The 19,018-nt window shown below is 48.1% G+C and overlaps 1 protein-coding gene and 1 pseudogene across 2 annotated transcripts; one reads left to right on the top strand and one right to left on the bottom strand.

Moving 5' to 3' along the window:
- Positions 1-203: 203 nt before the first annotated feature.
- On the top strand, positions 204-13,084 carry CHCT1 (CHD1 helical C-terminal domain containing 1). 2 transcript variants are annotated; one of them, XM_037993081.2, is made up of 6 exons: positions 204-464; positions 4,694-4,795; positions 5,065-5,240; positions 5,625-5,724; positions 8,308-8,503; positions 12,846-13,084. In XM_037993081.2, exons 2-6 carry the CDS (start codon positions 4,754-4,756, stop codon positions 12,929-12,931), a joined length of 600 nt encoding a protein of 199 aa, XP_037849009.2. In that variant the 5' UTR covers positions 204-464; positions 4,694-4,753; the 3' UTR covers positions 12,932-13,084. The 2 variants fall into 2 exon arrangements, with proteins under 2 accessions (XP_037849009.2, XP_072861664.1); XM_073005563.1 differs by lacking the exon at positions 204-464 and adding an exon at positions 1,114-1,196.
- Positions 13,085-16,164: 3,080 nt separating this feature from the next.
- On the bottom strand, positions 16,165-16,524 carry LOC119622114 (non-histone chromosomal protein HMG-17 pseudogene; annotated as a pseudogene).
- Between the last annotated feature and the right edge of the window lie 2,494 nt (positions 16,525-19,018).

The following is a 19,018-nucleotide window of genomic DNA, read 5'->3' on the forward strand; positions in this document are numbered from 1 at the left end:
GCACTGTCGCGAAGGAAGGCGAAGAATAGGGCCACACTGAGTGGGGACAACTGGGCCGCGGGCCCAGAGGACACGAAGGAAGGTCCGGGAGAAGAAATTCCAAGTTTCAGGGAAGAAAAGGTGGCTCGAGTGGGGAAACTGTGGCGGCGACGGTCTCTCATTGCCGGGACCCCGCCGTGTGCCGCCCAGGGACGCGAGGGGGCGCTGCTGCCGCGCCAGGGGCCAGGGTCCTGAGGTCCCCTGAGCGCCTCCCGGCCCTGCCCGGCCGGCTCAGGCTACACCCGGACTCTGCCCACCGTGTTTCCGCCGTCGACGTCGAGTCACTGGTGGGCTCGCGGGTGGGAAGGGCCGGGGTGGCGGGACTTTCGCCGACACCCCGCGCCCCGCCTGGTGGCTGCGCACACTAGGCCGGCGACGGGACTGCCCGCGTCTCAGCCCCTCCTCTGTGAAGCGAGACCGCTGGGGTACCTGCCCCAGGGAAGGCCGCGGGGAGGGTTACAGAGCCCTTAGGCACTGGCGGGGATCTTTATACACCCCCAAAACACATCCCACCCAGTACTCAGCACCCCGCACCCAACACCCAGCACCAAGGGCTTATTATTAACAACTTCCTGGAGGCCGCATGGGCAGTACGTGCTCACTGTGTCCCTTCTCCCTTTCAGCGCTCCCTAGACCTCTGTCCCAAATCAGAAAACAATCTTACAAACTGTGCTTTCTCTTGGGGAGCCCCCACCACGGCGTAACCCAGCAGGCAGGAATGGCACACGTGCAGGAAAATGAGTTCAAAAGCCTTACCAGGTGGTGTCAGAATCAACAGCATCTGACAGTACCCTTGGGAGAAGGGGCGCCAGCCTCTCCTGGCGAGCTGTGCGCTCTGCCAGAGTCCTCGCTCGACCCAGCACATCTTGCTCCGTTCCCTAGTCCAGATCCTAACAGGAGGAGCCAGCTGCGGCCACCCCTAAGAATGAGGAGATGGGAGCGGGGTGGGGGGCTGGGCTCTGTGTTGGCAGTTGCCATGGCTTTGCTCCGAGTTCTGGAGCCAATCTGCCCACTCCCTGAGACGGCCAGGTCACAGAAGCAGTAGGTCAGAAGCCAGAGGGGACGTGGGGAGTGCCACCCTGGAGCCTACCGGCACACCTGCTGAGATGGAGGCCTCAGATGGGCAAGGGGGTGAAGGGGACAAGCCACTAGAGAAGGTGAAGTGGGGTGTGAGGGAGGGAGGGAAAGAGCGTCCCGGAGGGGCTGGTTTTGGAAAGTAGAGAACACGAAATTCAGGAAAGAAGAGAAGAACAACGGTAGGGTACCTGAGATAGCAACAGGCCTAAAGCACAAGAATGTTCATTCATTCAGAAGTTTATGCTTGACCTGTGTTTCTGGCGATACGATGGGGAAGAGGTCGCCTCTCGTTGTTGGTTATTAAGACTTGAGAGTATGTGTGTGTATACACATGGTCTGTGTGTGGTTGTGTGGTGTGTGTGCTGTGTTGGGAGAGTTGATCGGCCAGAGTCCTGTCTCCAGGACCTAGAGGAGCCTGTGTCCCATCTCCTCTCCATGCACCTCCCTCCCTTTCCCAGGCCTTTCCTTTCAGAGTGGTCTGGACAGGTTCTTCCTTGTTCTCCCCCAACACAGACCAAAATTCATACTTTTCTGAGAAGATGTTGAAAGGTGGCAAATCCAGTTCTGACGTCCAGTGTTATTTCACAGTCACTTTGCTGCTACTCATTTTCGGCTTTCTTTTTTCTTTTTCTTTTTTTCTTTTTCCTTTTTTTTTTTTTTTTTTTTTTTGAAATGGAGTCTCACTCTGTCACCTAGGCTGGACTGCAGTGGCATGATCTTGGCCCACTGCAACCTCTGCCCCCTGAGTTGGAGCAATTTCTCCTGCCTCAGCCTCCTGAGTAGCTGGCATTACAGGTATGCGCCACCACACCCAGCTAATTTTTGTATTTTTGGTAGAGACAGGGTTTTGCCATGTTGGCCTGGGTGGTCTTGAACTCCTGACCTCAGGAGATCCACCCATCTCGGCCTCCCAAAGTGCTGGGATTACAGGTGTGAGCCACCGCACCCAGTTTTGCTCCATCACCCAGACTGAAGTGCAGTGGCTCCGTCTCAGCTCACTGTAACCTCCGCCTCCTGGGTTCCAGCAATTCTCCTGCCCCAGCCTCCCAAGTAGATGGGATTACAGGCATGCACCACCACACTTAGCTGATTTTTTTGTATTTTTGGTAGAAATTGGGTTTTGTCATGCTGGCCAGGCTGGTCTTGAACTTCTGGGCTCAAGCAATCCACCCACCTCAGCCTCCTAAAGCGTTGGGATTACAGGTGTGAGTCACTGTGCCTGGCCTAATTTTCAGCTTTCTTTGCCCCACTGTCATGGTCAAAGGTTCTTTCTTGTCATCACCATCATTCACTTTTTCTGAATGGTCATTGGATGCATGGTTTATTAGTCCATTTTGCATTCCTATAAAGGAATACCTGAGGCTAGGCAATTTATAAAGAAAAGAGGTTGATTTGGCTCACAGTTCTGTAGGCTGTACACGAAGCACGGTGCCAGCATCTGCTTCTGGTGAGGGCCTCAGGAAGTTTACAAGCATGGCAGAAGATGAAGGGGGAAGCAAGCTTGTCATATGGTGAGAGAGCAAGCAAGAGAGAGAGAAGGACCTTTCAGACTCTTGTTACCAACCAGCTCTCACATGAACTGACAGAGAACTTACTTAATTAGGGCAGGAAGGGCACCAAGCCCATTCATGAAGGATCCACCCCCATGACCCAAACACCTCCAACCAGACCCCACCTCCAACACTGGGGATCACGTTTCAACATGAGATTTGGAGGGGACACACATTCAAACCATATCACGTGACATGATGCTAGCAGCTAGGGATGCAAAGAAGTGGGCCCAGTCTGATGCAATCAGTAAACATTTGCCAAGTGAGTGAGTCAATGAATCCCTGTTCATTCCCCCAAGGAGTTGCTTCAATCTTTTGATGCCTCATTGTTCTAATCTGTGACCAGGGTTAATGATATTGAAACTGTCCCTAGAAACTTTATAAAATTAATCAGGAAAAAAGAGGGGAAAAATGAAAATTAACTGAGCTTGCAGCCCATTCAGCATAAATCACGAGGTCAGCCTGCTCTCTGATGCACTTCCTTGGAGTTCTTTGGTGCCTGTTTCCTTAGATTCCGTAGACGCAGCTGGGTGCGGTGGCTCACTGTAATCCTAGCACTTTGGGAGCCAAGGTGGGTGGATCACTTGAGGTCAGGAGTTTGAGACAAGACTGGCCAACATGGTCTGTACTAAAAATACAAAATTAGCCAGGCGTGGTGGTGCACGCCTGTAATCCCAGCTACTCAGGAGGCTGAGGCAGGAGAATCACTTGAACCCGGCAGGCAGAGGTTGCAGTGAGCAGAGATCATACCACTGCACTCCAGCCTGGGTGATAGAGTGAATTAAAGAAAAAAAAAAAAAAAAAAAAAAGCCGGGCACAGTGGCTTACGCCTGTAATCCCAGAACTTTGGGAGGCCGAGGTGGGCGGATCATGAGGTCAGGAGATTGAGACCATCCTGGCTAACACGGTGAAAACCTGTCTCTACTAAAAACACAAAAAATTAACTGGGCGCGGTGGCACGTGCCTGTAGTCCCAGCTTACTTGGGAGGCTGAGGCAGAAGAATCACTTGAACCTGGCAGGCGGAGGTTACAGGGAGCCGAGATCGCGCCACTGCACTCCAGCCTGGGCAACAGAGTGAGACTCCATCTCAAAAAAAAAAAAAAAAAAAAAAAGAATTCCATAGACATTGTTACAAGATGATATTTCCTTAACTGCTCTGTAGATAACAGCTCGAACATTACGAAGCATTGAGTTTTCTCTTTCAAATATTATTTCAGGTTCTACATATCACTCAAACTACAGATAGATGGCAGGGGGTCTAAAGAACCCCTCAAAAACCTGATTCATCAGAGAATGCAGTTTCCATGTCCACATAATTTCATCCCCCTGACCCTGACCAGTCCATGACCACAGTTTTTTCAATCCCTCCTCCTCCATGGTCTTAAAAACCCCAGTCCAGAGCTCCTTGGGAAGATAGACTTGAAGGACTCCTTCCATCTCCTCACTGAGCACCCAGCAATCAATAAACTCTTTCTCATAGTGACATGATCTCGGCTCACTGCAACCTTCACCTCCTGGGCACAAGCAATCCTCCCACCTTGGCCTTCTGGGTAGCTGGGACCATAGGTGCACACCACCGTGCCCAGCCAATTTTTATATTTTTTGTAGAGACCAGGTCTCACTATATTGCCTAGACTGGTCTGCTGCAACTTTTGCTGTCTCTATATATTGGACTGTGAGTGTCCAGCAGGCATATAAATCTGTTGGTCCTATAACAACACCTAACCTGACAGAGTTTGTGGGAGGATAAAGTGAGTTAATGTTTACCAAGTGCTTTGTAAAGTTACCTAGTAGAATATGCTATGATTATTATAAAAGAAAGAGGTGGAATATTCTATGTTTTCTAAGCAGAGATTTTCAGAGATGGGTTTCTTTGCCCAAGGCTCACTCACATCTGTGCTGGGTCAAGAAGGTCAGAGGGCAGTGGAGAAGGGCTTTGGCTGCCATTTGGGTCAGTACCTGCCCAGCACTGCCCCCAGGAGTAATGGTCCAAGCCCCCGACTTAGTGCCCCCTGCCTCCTCCCAGGTGACAAATGTGCCATGCCTGGAGACAAGCTCCAGCACCAGCCCTGCCAGAGACTCGCTCATGCGCCATGCCAAGGGCCTGGATCAGGACACCTTCAAAATTGTGAGTAAAGAGCCAGCCTGGAACCCTGTCCCCTTTTCCCCATTGGTCAGGAGGCCTGAGTCAGGAAATGACAAGCCTCAGACCCACAGCGCATTGCCCCAGTTGTCTTACTCTTGGGAAGGACTTTTGGTGAGACGTGCACCGGAGCCACCCCCCGAAACACGCAGCACTGGGCCACTCAGGGCTGTGGTATCTGCTGGATACCTGGGACTGCCCATCTGCCTCTTCTTTTCTCCCATGATCCCTCACCTCACCTGTTGCCTCCTCAGTGTAAAGAATATCTAAGACCACTGAAGAAGTTCCTGCGAAAGTTGCACCCGCCCAGGGACCTTCCCCAGAAGAAGAAGCTGAAGTACATGAAGCAGAGCCTTGTGGTCCTAGGGGACCACATCAACACCTTTCTGCAGCATTACTGCCGAGCCTGGGAAATCAAACACTGGAGAAAGTAAGGCAGTCTCTTTGCTCTGCTCCCCATACCTACTCCTGGGCAACCCCCTCTTCATTCAAGGGGATACCTTAGTTGATCCCCCAGTCCTTCATCTTTATGTGGAGGAGTCAGGAGCCTGGTGGGGTGGAGAGAGCTCCTAGTCACTCAGGACAGCCCCGATTGCACCTTGTCTCTCTCTGACTGAACGACTGTGTGCAGGCACTCAACACCAGGATAGGATATTCAAGTTTGGGCAAATCCCCACCCCTCCATTCCCCCAACCCCAAACCCCAAAGGGGCATGTGGTCCATATTCCCCTGGGTGGGTCCTGACCCTGAGACAAATGCTGGAGGGAGGAAGCATGTGCTCCGCCTCCCCAGCCTGAGGTCTCCCCCTTTGCAGGATGCTCTGGCGGTTCGTCTCCCTCTTCTCAGAGCTGGAAGCAAAGCAGCTTTGCCGACTTTACAAGTACACCAAGAGCAACCAGCCGGCCAAGTTCCTGGTGAGGCATGAGACCTTCCTCCCGGGCACAGCTGAGGGTTGGTTGGTGTGTCTTTAGACTTGTGGGGAGGCCTGGGACTGATACACCCAGAGCCCCTCTGGTTCCTCCCAGGGCTCACTGCCAGGGCAAGACTCTGCTGCTCGACCTTTACCCCTGCCCTGGGCAGAGTGGGCTGAAGAGGCCGAGGCTTAGCATCAAGTTCTCCATATGTATTTGATACAGGGGCAGGCGAGCCCCCAAACTGGGGCTCAGCCCGGGAAAGTTCTTGGTTTTGCCCAGAAAATAATTTAAGGGTGAGCTGGTGGTATTAAACAGTAAGTTTATGGAAGCGGCCGTGTAGAGTAGCAGCAGAGGCACTGCTCCTTGTGGAGCAGGGCTACCCTATGGGCAGTGTGCCCAGAGTAGCAGCACAGGGGCAGTTCTGTGCTCATATTTATCCCCACTTTTAATTACATGCAAATTATGGGACGGTTATTTGGAATTTACCAGAAAAAGGGTGGTACTTCTGGGTTGTTGCCATGGAAAGGAGTCGCAACTTCCTAGTGTTGCTATGGTAATAGTAAACTGACATAGCATTGGTAGGTGTGTCTTAGGGAGAGGTGCTTACACCCCTTCCCTGTTTCAGTTAGTCTTTTTTTGAGATAAAGTCTTACTCTGTCATCCAGGCTGGAGTGTCATGGCGTGATCTTGGCTCACTGCAATCTTCACCTCCTGGGTTCAAGTGATTCTCCTGCCACAGCCTCTCAAGTAGCTGGGATTACAGGTGCATGACACTGTGCCTGACTAATTTTTGTATTTTTAGTAGAAACGAGGTTTCACCATGTTGTCTGGGCTGGTCTCGAACTCCTGACCTCAGGTGATCTGCCCGCCTCAGCCTCCCAAAGCGTTGGAATTACAGGAGTGAGCCACCGCACCCAGCCTACCACTCTTCATGTTGTACGGGCTATAGGTTTTGCCCAATGTATGATGACATGTATCTACCATTACAGTACGATACAGAAGAATGCCGTGGTCCTAAAAACCCCCTGTGCTCCATCTATTTGTCCTTGCCCTCCTGCCCCCACTCCCCTGACAACCACTGATCTTGGTTCACTGTCTCTGTAGTTTTGCTGTCTCAGAATGTCGTATCGTTGGTATCATACAATATGTAGCCTTTCAGATTCATATCAATGAAATTTTCATAGTAGGTTTCATTAGAATCCATTGGTTTCAGGAGGTCCATGAGGTCAAAATATTGCAGGGACTCCTGGGTGTTTGCAGAGCACACTTTGAGAACCACTGGTCCAGAATAATAATCATAGATAAAGCAGTTGTAAAGGCATTCTACGTGCCAGGCACTTTATGTCCCTTTGAGTAATATTCAAAAGTAACCCTAAGTGGTAATTAGGATTATTGTCCGCAGTGTGTAAAAGAGGATCCCAAATACAGGGAAGTAAGTTAATTTGTCACAGTCTTTATAGCAAGTAGGAAGGAAGAGGCAGGGTTCAGCCTCCATCTGTCTGGGATGAGAACCGTGCTCTAACTGCGCCCTCCTTTCACCACTCTCGCCGTGCAGCCCTAACCAGGTCCTCTCCCTCTCTGCAACTGATTCTTCCTCTGACCATGTAATGATTGGATCATTTCAGAGATTTCTCTTCTTAATAAGAGGAGCTGCCACTTTACCGATTTCTAGATTTCTGGATTTCACTGGCCTGAATTTTTTTTTTTTTTTTTTTCTTTTTGAGACAGAGTTTCGCTCTTGTCCCCCAGGCTGGAGTGCAATGGCAAGATTTTGGCTCACTGCAACCTCCACCTCCGGTTCAAGCGATTCTCCTACCTCAGTCTCCTGAGTGGTAGGGATTACAGGCATGCACCATCACATCCAGCTAATTTTTGTATTTTTAGTAGAGATGGGGTTTCACCATGTTGGCCAGGCTGGTCTCGAATTCCTGACCTCAAGTGATCTGCCCTCCTCGGCCTCCCAAAGTGCTAGGACTATAGGCATGAGCCACCACACCGGGCAGAAAAATTTATATATATATAGTCTTTGAATTTTAATTTCAAAATTCAGGCTGTCAATTTATTTCATTTTTAAAAATTTTACTTTTTTTTAAACAGACTCAAAGCTTACAAAGTCTCCCAATTTTTTTTTTTTTTTTTTTTTTTTTTTGAGACGGAGTCTTGCTCTGTCGCCCAGGCTGAAGTGTAGCGGCATGATCTCGGCTCACTGCAACCTCCGCCTTCAGGGTTCAAGGGATTCTCCTGCCTCAGCTAACCGAGTAAGGCTCCCAATTTAATTTTTGCTAAGTTAGCTAATGAAATATCATTTCATTGCAAAAAACCAGTAAGACACTGCAATTCCAAAAAGAGATGGAAGACATGATCTCAAAATAAAGGACGACCCAGGAAGACATCATTGGCAGCCTCCCTCCATGTCCCCACAGTCCTTTCTCTCCCACATCTGTGATTCCTACCCCATCCTTTTGGTTAGCAAGTGCGAGGGGCAGGCAGACCTCAGTATTTCTCAACACATGCGGGGCCGGGACTCTGAGTTCAGGTCCCCCTCTTCTCAACACTCTCCTTAACATGGAGGCTCCGTGGCAGGTGGCGTTCTGCGCCTCGGATGCGCCGGAGAGATCCTTGCTGGCCGACCAGGAAGACAGTCTGCCGAAGCTCTGCGATGCCTGGGGGCTGCGCGGCAACATCAGCGGTGTGAAGGAGCGGCTGTCCAAGATGCAGGCCCCGGGTCAAGGGAACCCCCTGCCCGGGGAGCCAAGATCCCAGGATCATGTCAAGAGAGGTAATGCCCATTTGGTGTTGGGGTGATGCCTGGACCCAGGGGTTTGTGAGTGGTGTCTGGGTGTTCCCCAAGAGTAGACTCAAGCAGCCAGGAGCCTCTGCCCCGAGCCTGACAAGTTCCTCTTCCCTCCTTTCCATCTTCTCTTCATCCTGCATTTTCCTTTCTGTCCATCTTTTCTTCTCCTTCTCTACTTTCTCTTCTCTTTTTAGTCCCCCTCTTCCCCAGTTGTGCTCATTATAGAAAGGTTTTTGTTTTATTTTATTTTATTATTTATTTATTTTATTTATTTTATTTTTTCCAGATGGAGTCTCGCTCTGTCACCCAGGCTGGAGTGCAATGGCGCTATCTCGGCTCAATGCAACCTCTGCCTCCTGGGTTCAAGCGATTCTCCTGCCTCAGCATCCTCTGCAGCTGGGATTATAGGTGCCCACCACCACGTCTGGCTAATTTTTCTACTTTTAGTAAAGACAGGGTTTCACTGTGTTGCCCAAGCTGGTCTTGAACTCCTGAGCTCACACAATCCACCCGCCTCAGCCTCCCAAAGTGCTAGGATTACAGGCATGAGCCACCGTGCCCGGCCTTTTATATTTTACTATTATTATTTTTAGAGTTTTTGTTTTGTTTTGTTTTTTGAGATGGAGCCTCACTCTGTCGCCCAGGCTAGAGTGCAGTGGTGCAATCTTGGCTCACTGCAACCTCTGCCTCCTGGGTTCAGGTGATTATCCCGCCTCAGCCTCCCCAGTAGCTGGGATTACAGGTGTACACCACCGTGCCCAGCTTTTGTATTTTTAGTAGAGACGGGGGTATCGCCATGTTGGCCAGGCTGATCTCAAACTCCTGGCCTCAAGTAATCTGCCCACCTCGGCCTCCCAAAGTGCTGGGATTACAGGTGTGAGCCACTGTGCCCGGACCATCCCAGTTTAAGTTGAGGATATAAACAGACAAGAGAATGAAGACCAGTCTATAACAAAGATGCTCTGGGCCAAGCAGTCCATGACTCAGATGAGGAAAGTGAGCTCTGGGTTTCTGGACTGGCTTCTCTCTGTACCAGGGGCTTTGTATCTGTTAATTTCACTCAACTTCTTTAGCATCCTGATGAGATAGGTGTTATTATCTCCCTTTTACAAACAGCTGTCTGAGGCCACAGGGCAAAGGATGTGTCAAACGAGACAGGCTGCCTGAAGGAGGTAAATTTGGGACAGGCTTTAAAGAAAGGGATAAGGACATGGATGAAGGAAAGGAGGGAAGTGGGAATAAAGTGCAGAGGTGAGGGGCAATGAGTAGGCAGCCTGGGCTTGGTGGTGATTGGAAGAGAATTTGAGAGGTGCATGGAGGGAAGTAACAGGAAAAAGTCTTTGATGATGGGTTTCATGCAGTTATTAAAATTAATAATGTTTTTATTAGTTTAAATATAAACATAGAGAAAATTTGATTATACAGATAAGCAAAAATAAGGAAATATAAACATCACATTGTCATCACCACTATTAACACTTTCCAGATCTTTTTTATGTATATATGTGTGTGTGTGTGTGTGTGTGTATGTATATATATACATAAAACAGATACATATATTTTGAGATGGAGTCTTGCTCTGTTGCCAGGCTGGAGTACAGTGGTGCGATCTCAGCTCACTGCAACCCCTGCCTCCCGGGTTCAAGCGATTCTCCTGCCTCAGCCTCCCACGTACCTGGGACTACAGGGGTGCATCACCATGCCCAGCTAATTTTTGTATTTTTATTAGAGACGGGGTTTCACCACGTTGGCCAGGATTGTCTCAATCTCTTGACCTCATGATCCTCCTGTCTCAGTCTCCCAAAGTGCTGGAATCACAGGTGTGAGCCACTGCACCCGGCCATAAATATATATATATATATACATATATTTTTTTTTAGATGGAATTTTGCTCTTGTTGCCCAGGCTGGAGTGTAATGGCATGATCTTGGCTCACTGCAACCTCCGTCTCCCGGGTTCAAGAGATTCTCCTGCCTCAGCTTCCCAAGTAGCTGGGATTGCAGGCACGCGCCACCATGCCGGGCTAACTTTGTGTTTCTAGTAGAGACAGGGGTTTCACCCTGTTGGTCAGGCTGGTCTTGAACTCCTGACCTCAAGTGATCCACCCGCCTTGGTCTCCTAAAGTACTGAGATTACAGGCCTGAGCCACCATGCCTGGCCTAAATATATATATTTTAAATGAAATGAGATCATGCTGTACATGCAATTTTGATTTGGAGTTGCTTTTCTTTTTTCTGAGATGGAGTCTCACTCTGTTACCCAGGCTAGAGTGTAATGGCGTCATCTCAGCTCACTGCAACCTCTGCTTCCCGAGTTCAAGTGATTCTCTTGCCTCAGCCGCCTGAGTAGCTGGGATTACAGGCACGCCCCACCACGCCGTGCTAATTTTTGTATTTTTAGTAGAGATGGGGTTTTACCATGTTGGTCAGGATGGTCTCAATGGAGTTGCTTTTTTTAAGTTAATGGTATCAACCTATCTTTTTTATTTCTCTCTCTCTTTCTCTCTTTTTTTTTTTTTTTTTTTTTTTTTTTGGTGTGTGACAGGGTTTTTCAGTCCTCGCACCCAGGCTGGAGTGCCGTGGCTTGATCTCAGCTCACTGCAACCTCCACCTCCTAGGTTCAAGTGATTCTCTCGCATCAGCCTCCTAAGTATCTGGGACTACAGATGCACACCACTGTGCCTGGGTAATTTTTGTATTTTTTGTAGAGATGGAGTTTTGCCATGTTGTCCAGCCTGATCTGGGACACCTGGGCTCAAGCAATCCACCTGCCTCTGCCTCTCAAAGTGCAGGGATTACAGGCGTGAGCCACCATGCCTGGCTCTGTATCAACATTTCTATGTCAACATTTTCATTTCATCTAATAATTGGACTAAATACTCCATATTCAAATTTTCCCTACAGCCAGAGAACTTTTGCACTGGCTTCTCAAACCATGCATTTCACCTGGTCATGCCTTAGGTTTAAATCTTTAAACCTAAGAAAGTCCTTTTTTTTTTTTTGAGACAAAGTCTTGCTCTATCACCCAGGCGGGAGTGCCATAGCATGATCTCAGCTCACTGCAATCTCTGCCAGGTTCAAGCGATTCTCCTGCCTCAGCCTCCCGAGTGGCTGGGACTACAGGCACACACCACCATGCCCTGCTAAGTTTTGTATTTTTAGTAGAGACGGGGTCAGGTTGGTCTCGAGCTCCTGACCTCAAATAATCCGCCTGCCTTGGCCTCCCAAAGTGCTGGGATTACAGGCTTGAGCCACCGTGCCTGGCTGTTTTCTTTGTTTGTTTGTTTGTTTTACATTCCTGACCTGTTGAAAAGATGAGGCTTCTCTTCAGCAGTCTGTTCTCCTTCCTGATTTATTCCCTGTTGCTTCTTTTTGCCATCTTTTAGCTTGTTCCTCTAGAAACAGGACTTGAAAGTCTTCATGGGTTCAAATTAAATGTGTTTTTGGCTAGAGGCTACATAAGAGATGAGGTTATGCTCTTCCCATTATTACCTGACAAAGCACAGAATAACTCGTGGACCCACCGGGAATGGGCTAAGATTAGTCACCGAGTCTATCCTTGCAATGAAAATAACCTATGTGATATTTCTTTGGCACTATGTTAATAAAGTCAGTTATTTTATTTTTGATTGATTTATTTTTTTGAGACAGAGTCTCACTCTGTGGCCCAGGCTAAAGTGCAGTTGTGCAATCTCAGCTCACAGTAACCTCAGCCTCCCCGGTTCAAGTGATTCTCCCACCTCAGCCTCCCGAGTAGTTGAGATTACAGGCATGTGCCACCATGCCCGGCTAATTTTTATATTTTTAGTAGAGATGGGGGTTTCACCGTGTTGGCCAGGCTAGTCTCAAACTCCTGACCTCAAGTGATTCATCCACCTCAGGTTCCCAAAGTGCTGGCATTACAGGCGTGAGCCACCATGCCTGGCCATAAAGTCAGTTCTTAATTAAAACTTGGCAATGGGGTTTGCAAACAGTACTGGGAATTGGGTCATGAGGCCTAGGAGAGGAGTAAGGAAGAATCAGAGGTTGGAGCCAGAGGTCAAGGAAACTTGGGTCTTGCCCTGACTCTTCCACTAACTTGCTGTTAAGACTTTGGACGGGTCATTGCCTTACCCTGGACCTGGGTGACAGTCCTCGTCTGTAAACTGGGGACAATGCCATCTCTCTACAGGGTTTCTGTGAGAAAAGACTAAGTGATATAGGTGGGAAGCAAGGTAAGATTTTGCTATTCTTCCTCTCTGCCCCTACAACACCCCCCTTGTATTACAGACTGAGATTCTTACTGTTTGTGATGTCACTGTGACTGTCTCTGACCTTCTCTTTTTCAGATTCTTTAAGGGAGCTTTCTCCAAAACCAAAACTCAAGAGAAGGAGAATAAAGGAAGCCCCAGAAACTCCAGAGACTGACCCATAAGAAGACCAGCTGGGACAAAGGGCCAGCTTGCCCTGGCTCTCAGAGCACGGGGAATGGAGACCAAAAAGGGAAAAGAATTGTCCTTATCAAAAGGATTCTCAGGTCTTAATTAGGAATAAATGAAGTGGGAAATAAACATTCTTTTGACAGTTCTACCTCACTTGGCCAATAGCCATCATTCATACATTTTTAATTTGTTTGAAAAATATTTGCCAGCCACCTTCTAAGTGGCAGGTGTCCCACATATGCACAGATGAATAAGATGTGGTTACTTTGTCGTGGACCATCACAGTCTAGTGGAGCAGACAGACATAGAAAAGATACAACAGCAGGTGACTGGAGCAGACCTCAGGGGAGTTAACAAAGGAGCTGGGTGTTTGCCAGGGGAGCACACAGGTAGGGAGGGAGGGAGGGAGCCTGGGGTCAGAATGGCAAGCCTGGCAGCCTGCCTGCATCATCTGGACTTCATTTAGTGGGTAGCTTGGGATGGGCAGTGGCAAGGGATGTGTCAAGCAGTGGAATGAATGGGTGTGACTAGGATATTGGGGAGATGTTCTGGTGACTGTGAACAAAGTGCATGGTAGTGAGCAAGGCTAGAGGCAGGAGACCAAACAGGAAACAACACTGATGGTCTTAGCTAACATGATGGCTCGAGCCAGCAGTCACAAAACCACAGCCTGCACACTAAAGTAAGGCTACCGATGTGTTTTGTTTGTCCCTGGTCATGTTCTACTTGTTTAAAACACTTTAAGGCTGGGCATGGTGCCTCATGCCTGTAATCCCAGCACTTTGGGAGGCTGAGGTGGAAGATCGTTTGAGCTCAGGGGTTCCAGACTAGCCAGGGCGATATGGCAAAACTCCATCTCTACAAAAAATTAGTTGTTCATAGTGACATGCACCTGTAGTCCCAGCGACTTGTGAGGCTAAGGTGGGGGAGTTGATTGAGTCCATGTGTTAGTCTTTTTTCCCACTGCTAATAAAGACATACCTGAGACTGGGTACTTTATAAAAGAAAGAAGTTTAATAGACTCAGTTCCACGTGGCTGGGGAGGCCTCACAATCATGGCAGAAGGCAAATGAGGAGTAAAGTCACATCTTACATGGCAGCAGGAAAGAGAGTGTGTACAGGAGAACTCCCCTTTATGAAACCATCAGATCTCATAAGACTTATGAGAACAGCATGGAAAGAAACCCACCCTCATGATTCATTACCTTCCACTGGGTCCCTCCCACAACAAGTGGGTATTATTACAATTAGAGGTGAGATTTGGTGGGGACACAGAGCCAAACCATACCATTGCACCCTGGCCCTTCCCAAATCTCATGTCCTCACATTTCAAAACCAATCATGCATTCACAAAAGTTCCCCAAAGTCTTAATTCATTTCAGCATTAACCAAAAGTTCAAGTCCAAAGTCTCATCTGAGACAAGGCAAGTCCCTTCTACCTATGAACCTGTAAAATCAAAAGCTGAGTTAGTTAGTTCTGAGATACAATGGAGGTACAGGCATTGGGTAAATTCACCCAAATCCATTCCAAATGGGAGAAATTGGGCAAAATGAAAAGACTACAGGTCCCATGCAAGTCCAAAATCCAGCAGGTCAGTCAAATATTAAAGTTCCAAAAAGATCTCTTTTGAACTTCATGTCTCACATCAAGGTCATGCCGATGCAACAGGTAGGTTCCCATGGTCTTGGGCAGCTCCGGCCCTGTGCCTTTGCAGGATACAGCTCCACTCCTGGCTGCTTTCATAGGCATTGAGTGTCTGCCGCTTTTCCAGGCACATGGTGAGCTGTTGGTGGATCTACCATTCTGGGGTGTGGAGGGCAGTGGGCCTCATCTGACAGCTCCATCAGGCAGTGCCCCAGTGGGAACTCTGTGTAGAGTCTTCCCACCTTACATTTTCCTTGCACACTGCCCAAGCAGAGGTTCTCCATGAGGGCTCCACCCCTGCAGCATACCTCTGCCTGGACATTCAAGCATTTCCATACGTCCTCTGAAATCTAAGTGGAGGTTCCCAAACCTCAATTCTTGACTTCTGTGCATCCACAGGCTCAACACCATGTGGAAGCTGCAAGAGTTGGGGCTTGCACCTTCTGAAGCTATGGCCCAAGCTGTACCCTTTTAGCCACGCTGGAGCAGCTGGGCTCTAGGGCACCAAATCCCGAGGCTGCACATAGCAGGAGAGCCCTGGACCTGGCCCAGAAAAACATTTTTTCCTTCCTAGACCTCTGGGCCTGTGATGGGAGGCATTTCCAAGATCTCTGACATGCCCTGGAGACATTTTCCCCCATTGTCTTGAGGATTAGCATTTGGCTCCTCCTTACTTATGCCAATTTCTGCTGCAGCTTGAATTTCTCCCCAGAAAATGAGTTTTTGTTTTTCTATCACATCATCAGGCTGTAAATTTTGTGAACTTTTTTTTTCCAAGCCAAACTGTATCCAGCTTTATTAAAGATACTTTCCATAAACAATCATGGTATTTCAGGTAGGACATGGGCAGACAATCATTAACAGTATACAACAACTTTCAAACTCCCGGGATTCTTCAATGCACTACCAAAAAGAAAGTCACTATAAAACCCAATGAAATCTTCATCTGATGCTCTGAACAGGGAAAGTTTAGAGTGAAGGTTGATGTTTCACATTCAGCATGTTGTTTAATAGCTTTTCACAAGCCAACCCTGACTTTCAGGAAGTGAAATGAAAATAGTAGAATTTATCTGAAGATTCACAATCTAGAAATGGAACCACTGCTCTTTTGACAGGTGCCATCTCAGTGGCATCACTGGAAAGTCCAGATTGTCTGACACACTGGTAACCAATGACTAGGGATCAGGTCCCAACAGACGTCTGGGCTTAAGGGAGTTAAGTCTATGCTGAAAGGTGTAAAGGGAGAAGAGGACGTAAAAACAAATTTGTTTTTCCATACCACAGGCTTTTGTGCCAAGGTAGCCATGTGTGTTAAAAGTAGGGAATCCCTCTTCCTGGGAGCCAAAATGAAGTCTCTCAAAAATAGAAGTGAAAGGTGTTTTCCCCACATCAATTCAGCTTCGGAGACATTCTATTAGTGACATATGCCTCTTCCCCCAGAAACAACAATGAAGTGTTCTGTGTGCTAACAGCATAGCTTAAAAAAAAAAAAAAAAAAAAAGTGAAATAAAATTCTGCATTTTTATAAAACTTGATAAAAAATAGTATTTCAAACTGTATAGTCACCAGATGTACACACAGTTATCAAAAATGCACACACTTCACTTGGCATCTCCAGCACCTTCAGCTTTCTGTGCCTGGTCTGTTTTGGCGTCTCCATTTTCTGCAGAGTTATTCCCCTCCTTGCCAGCATCAGCTTTTCCCTTTTTCCCTTTGGGTAGCTTCTCTCCCTTCTCTGCAGGGGCCTTTTTATGCTTGGGCTCCGGCCTTGGAAAAGCAGGTTTAGCAGACAACCTCGGGAATCTTCTCTGTGGTTCGTCCTTCATCTTGACTTTATCTTCTTTAACATCCCCTTCGGCCTTTCTCTTGGGCATGGTGGCGGCGACCATGGCATCGGGACTAGCCACTGGGCGCAGGATGCAGCGGCGTGGGGTTTGGTCGGTCCGGGGATCGTTCTCGCCTCTTCTTCCTCCAAACTTTGTGAACTTTTGTCATTTCCTGGAGGGAAAGTAGGTGCAATCATTCCCCAAAAACATAAATGACATATTCTCCAGAGCTCTGCCTGAGGCAGCGGCATTTAGGGTGCAGGGCTGCCCTGGAGCAGGAGAGGCCAGGGCGGATGGGTGTGACTCTTCTTCCTCCCTCCCTCGATTTGTGTTCAGAAGTGAGTATCGTCACAGACTTACAATGCTAAACTGAACATCAATCTAGTCTCGAAGAAGGAGTTCAGGGAAGCATGAAAGGGGGAAGCGGCCCTTTCTTTCTTCCTTATCGTCACCGCCTCCTAGAAGTGCCAAGATAAGACCTCCAAGGCACAGGCCTGGGGCCAGCCTGGCTTGATTAGACCCTGACAGTTTTGTCAAAGCAGGGAGGATTTCAGAGAGACGGGAGGTCGGGCAGGAGGGTGTCCATGATGACTACGGGCTTTCCAATGTTTTCTACTCCTGAGAGATTTCACTGACAAGTGGAATGTGGCTGTTTTGGGAACAGTCCAAAATACGAAGTGTCCCTAGTGGGCAAGGCAGCACTGCCACCTAGAGGAATTGTGAGACACTACAGCCTTGTTCTTTCAACCAACGTGTGCAAACCAGCGTGTTTACAAAAGATGAAGAGGAGAGAAGGGGGCCAAGGGTTCCCTTATCAACTTTGAGAACCAATCGGGACGCCTAAAGGCAAAAATAGACAACAGGTGAGGCTTGGTTTTGAAGCTTTCTTTTTTATTTTTATTTTTTCCTTAGATGGAGTCTCGCTCTGTCACCCAGGCTGGAGTGCAATGGTGCAGTCTCGGCTCACTGCAACCTTCGCCTCTCAGATTCAAGCGATTCTCCTGCCTCAGCCTCCCAAGTAGCTGGGCTTACAGGAGCGCGCCACCATGCCTGGCTAATTTTTTTTGTATTTTCAGTAGAGACAGGGTTTCACCATGTTGTCCAGGCTGGCCTCGAACTCTGCTGGCCTCCGCCTACCAAAGTGCTGGGATTACAGGAGTGAGCCACCACACCTGGCCAATTATTATATTTCTTGTTTATTAGCTGTCTTCTCCCTTAGAATGTGAGTTCCACAAGGTTAGAGATTTTTGTCTGTCCTGTTCATTGCTGTATCCAAAACAATTACAATAGTATTCAGCATGTAATAGGTACTTAGCAAACTTTTAATGAATGAACGAACCCAAAACAGAGAATTCTGACCAACCACCTCCTCGTTCAGAGGGGAAAACAGAGGCCCAAGAAGAAAGGCGACTTTTCTAAGCAGAACTGGAACTACAACTCAGGTCCCCCAGGCCAGCGCACTTCCTACATACCAATAATGTATGTTTCACCTACTCTCAGCCAACGCACTCATTTCTCACAAGATGGAACTAACCCTCAAGACTAAAATGTATTACTACTTCTCCTTCTTCTTCTATTTTTTTTTTTTTTTAAGACAGTCTCACTCTGTCACCCAGGCTGGAGTGCAGTGGTGCAATCTCGGCTCACCACAACCTCTGCCTCCCGGGTTCAAGCGATTCTCCTGCCCTGCCTCCAGAGTAGCTGGGATTACAGGTGTGCCCCACCACGCCCAGCTAAGTTTTGTATTTTTAGTAGAGATGGGGTTTCACCATGTTGTCCAGGCTGGTCTTGAACTCCTGACCTCAGGTGATCCACTCACCTCAGCCTCCCAAAGTGCTGGGATTACAGGCATTAGCCACTGTGCCTAGCCAAAATGTATTACTTCTCCTAGGATTGTTTTTATTTTTTAAAAGTATCTCTACCCAAAAGTATAACGTTGGACTTGGGAACACCATAGACAGGTTGTTGGAGAAGCTATTGGGAAGTGGGAAGCCTTGGTGGAAATCCCCAAATCATACCTTGGCCTATGCTGTCTTAGAGATGAGGCTTATCCTAGAGAAAATACCTCACTAACGGAGCCTTCAAGAAGAGTCCTTTTCCTTAGAGAATAAAGGGTTCTTTCCCTAAAGTTTTACTTTTAGTTTTTTAAGAGATGAGGTCTCACTCTGTTGCCCAGGCTGGAGTGCAAAGGCATGATTACAGCTTGCTGCAGCCTCAAACTTCTGAAGGTCTCAAGCGATCTTCCTGCCTCAGCCTTCCAAATAGCTGAAATTCCAAGCAGGAGCCACGGCACCAGGTGACTTATCCTAGCTTTAAATGGAAGAGGCTCCTAACCGCGAATGTAATGACTACTGCCTGACCCACTCCTATCCCAGTCTCTCAGGAGTCACCCAGTTTCCTCTTTATAATAATTATCACAAATGCATGTAACTCGGGAGAAATGGCAGAGTTTTACATCCATTCTCATTGGATTTTTGTGTCAAACTTGTGAGGGAAACTCCTTCTCCCCATTACAAAGAAAACAGGCTAGGGCCAGGCTGGGTGGCTCACGTCTGTAATCCTAGCACTTTGGGAGGCCAAGGCAGATGGATCACTTGAGGTCAGGAGTT

Source organism: Chlorocebus sabaeus, chromosome 16, assembly GCF_047675955.1.
Source record: "Chlorocebus sabaeus isolate Y175 chromosome 16, mChlSab1.0.hap1, whole genome shotgun sequence".
Lineage (NCBI taxonomy): Eukaryota > Metazoa > Chordata > Mammalia > Primates > Cercopithecidae > Chlorocebus > Chlorocebus sabaeus.

What these genes read in the sequence shown, in the direction of transcription:
- CHCT1 (XM_073005563.1), top strand. Translation starts at nt 1,146, where the DNA reads ATGGAGGCCTCAGATGGGCAAGGGGGTGAAGGGGACAAGCCACTAGAG. An exon ending in GAAATCAAACACTGGAGAAA is followed by an intron (nt 5,241 to 5,624) that starts GTAAGGCAGTCT and finishes CCCCCTTTGCAG; the next exon opens with GATGCTCTGGCGGTTCGTCT. An exon ending in CCAGGATCATGTCAAGAGAG is followed by an intron (nt 8,504 to 12,845) that starts GTAATGCCCATT and finishes TCTCTTTTTCAG; the next exon opens with ATTCTTTAAGGGAGCTTTCT.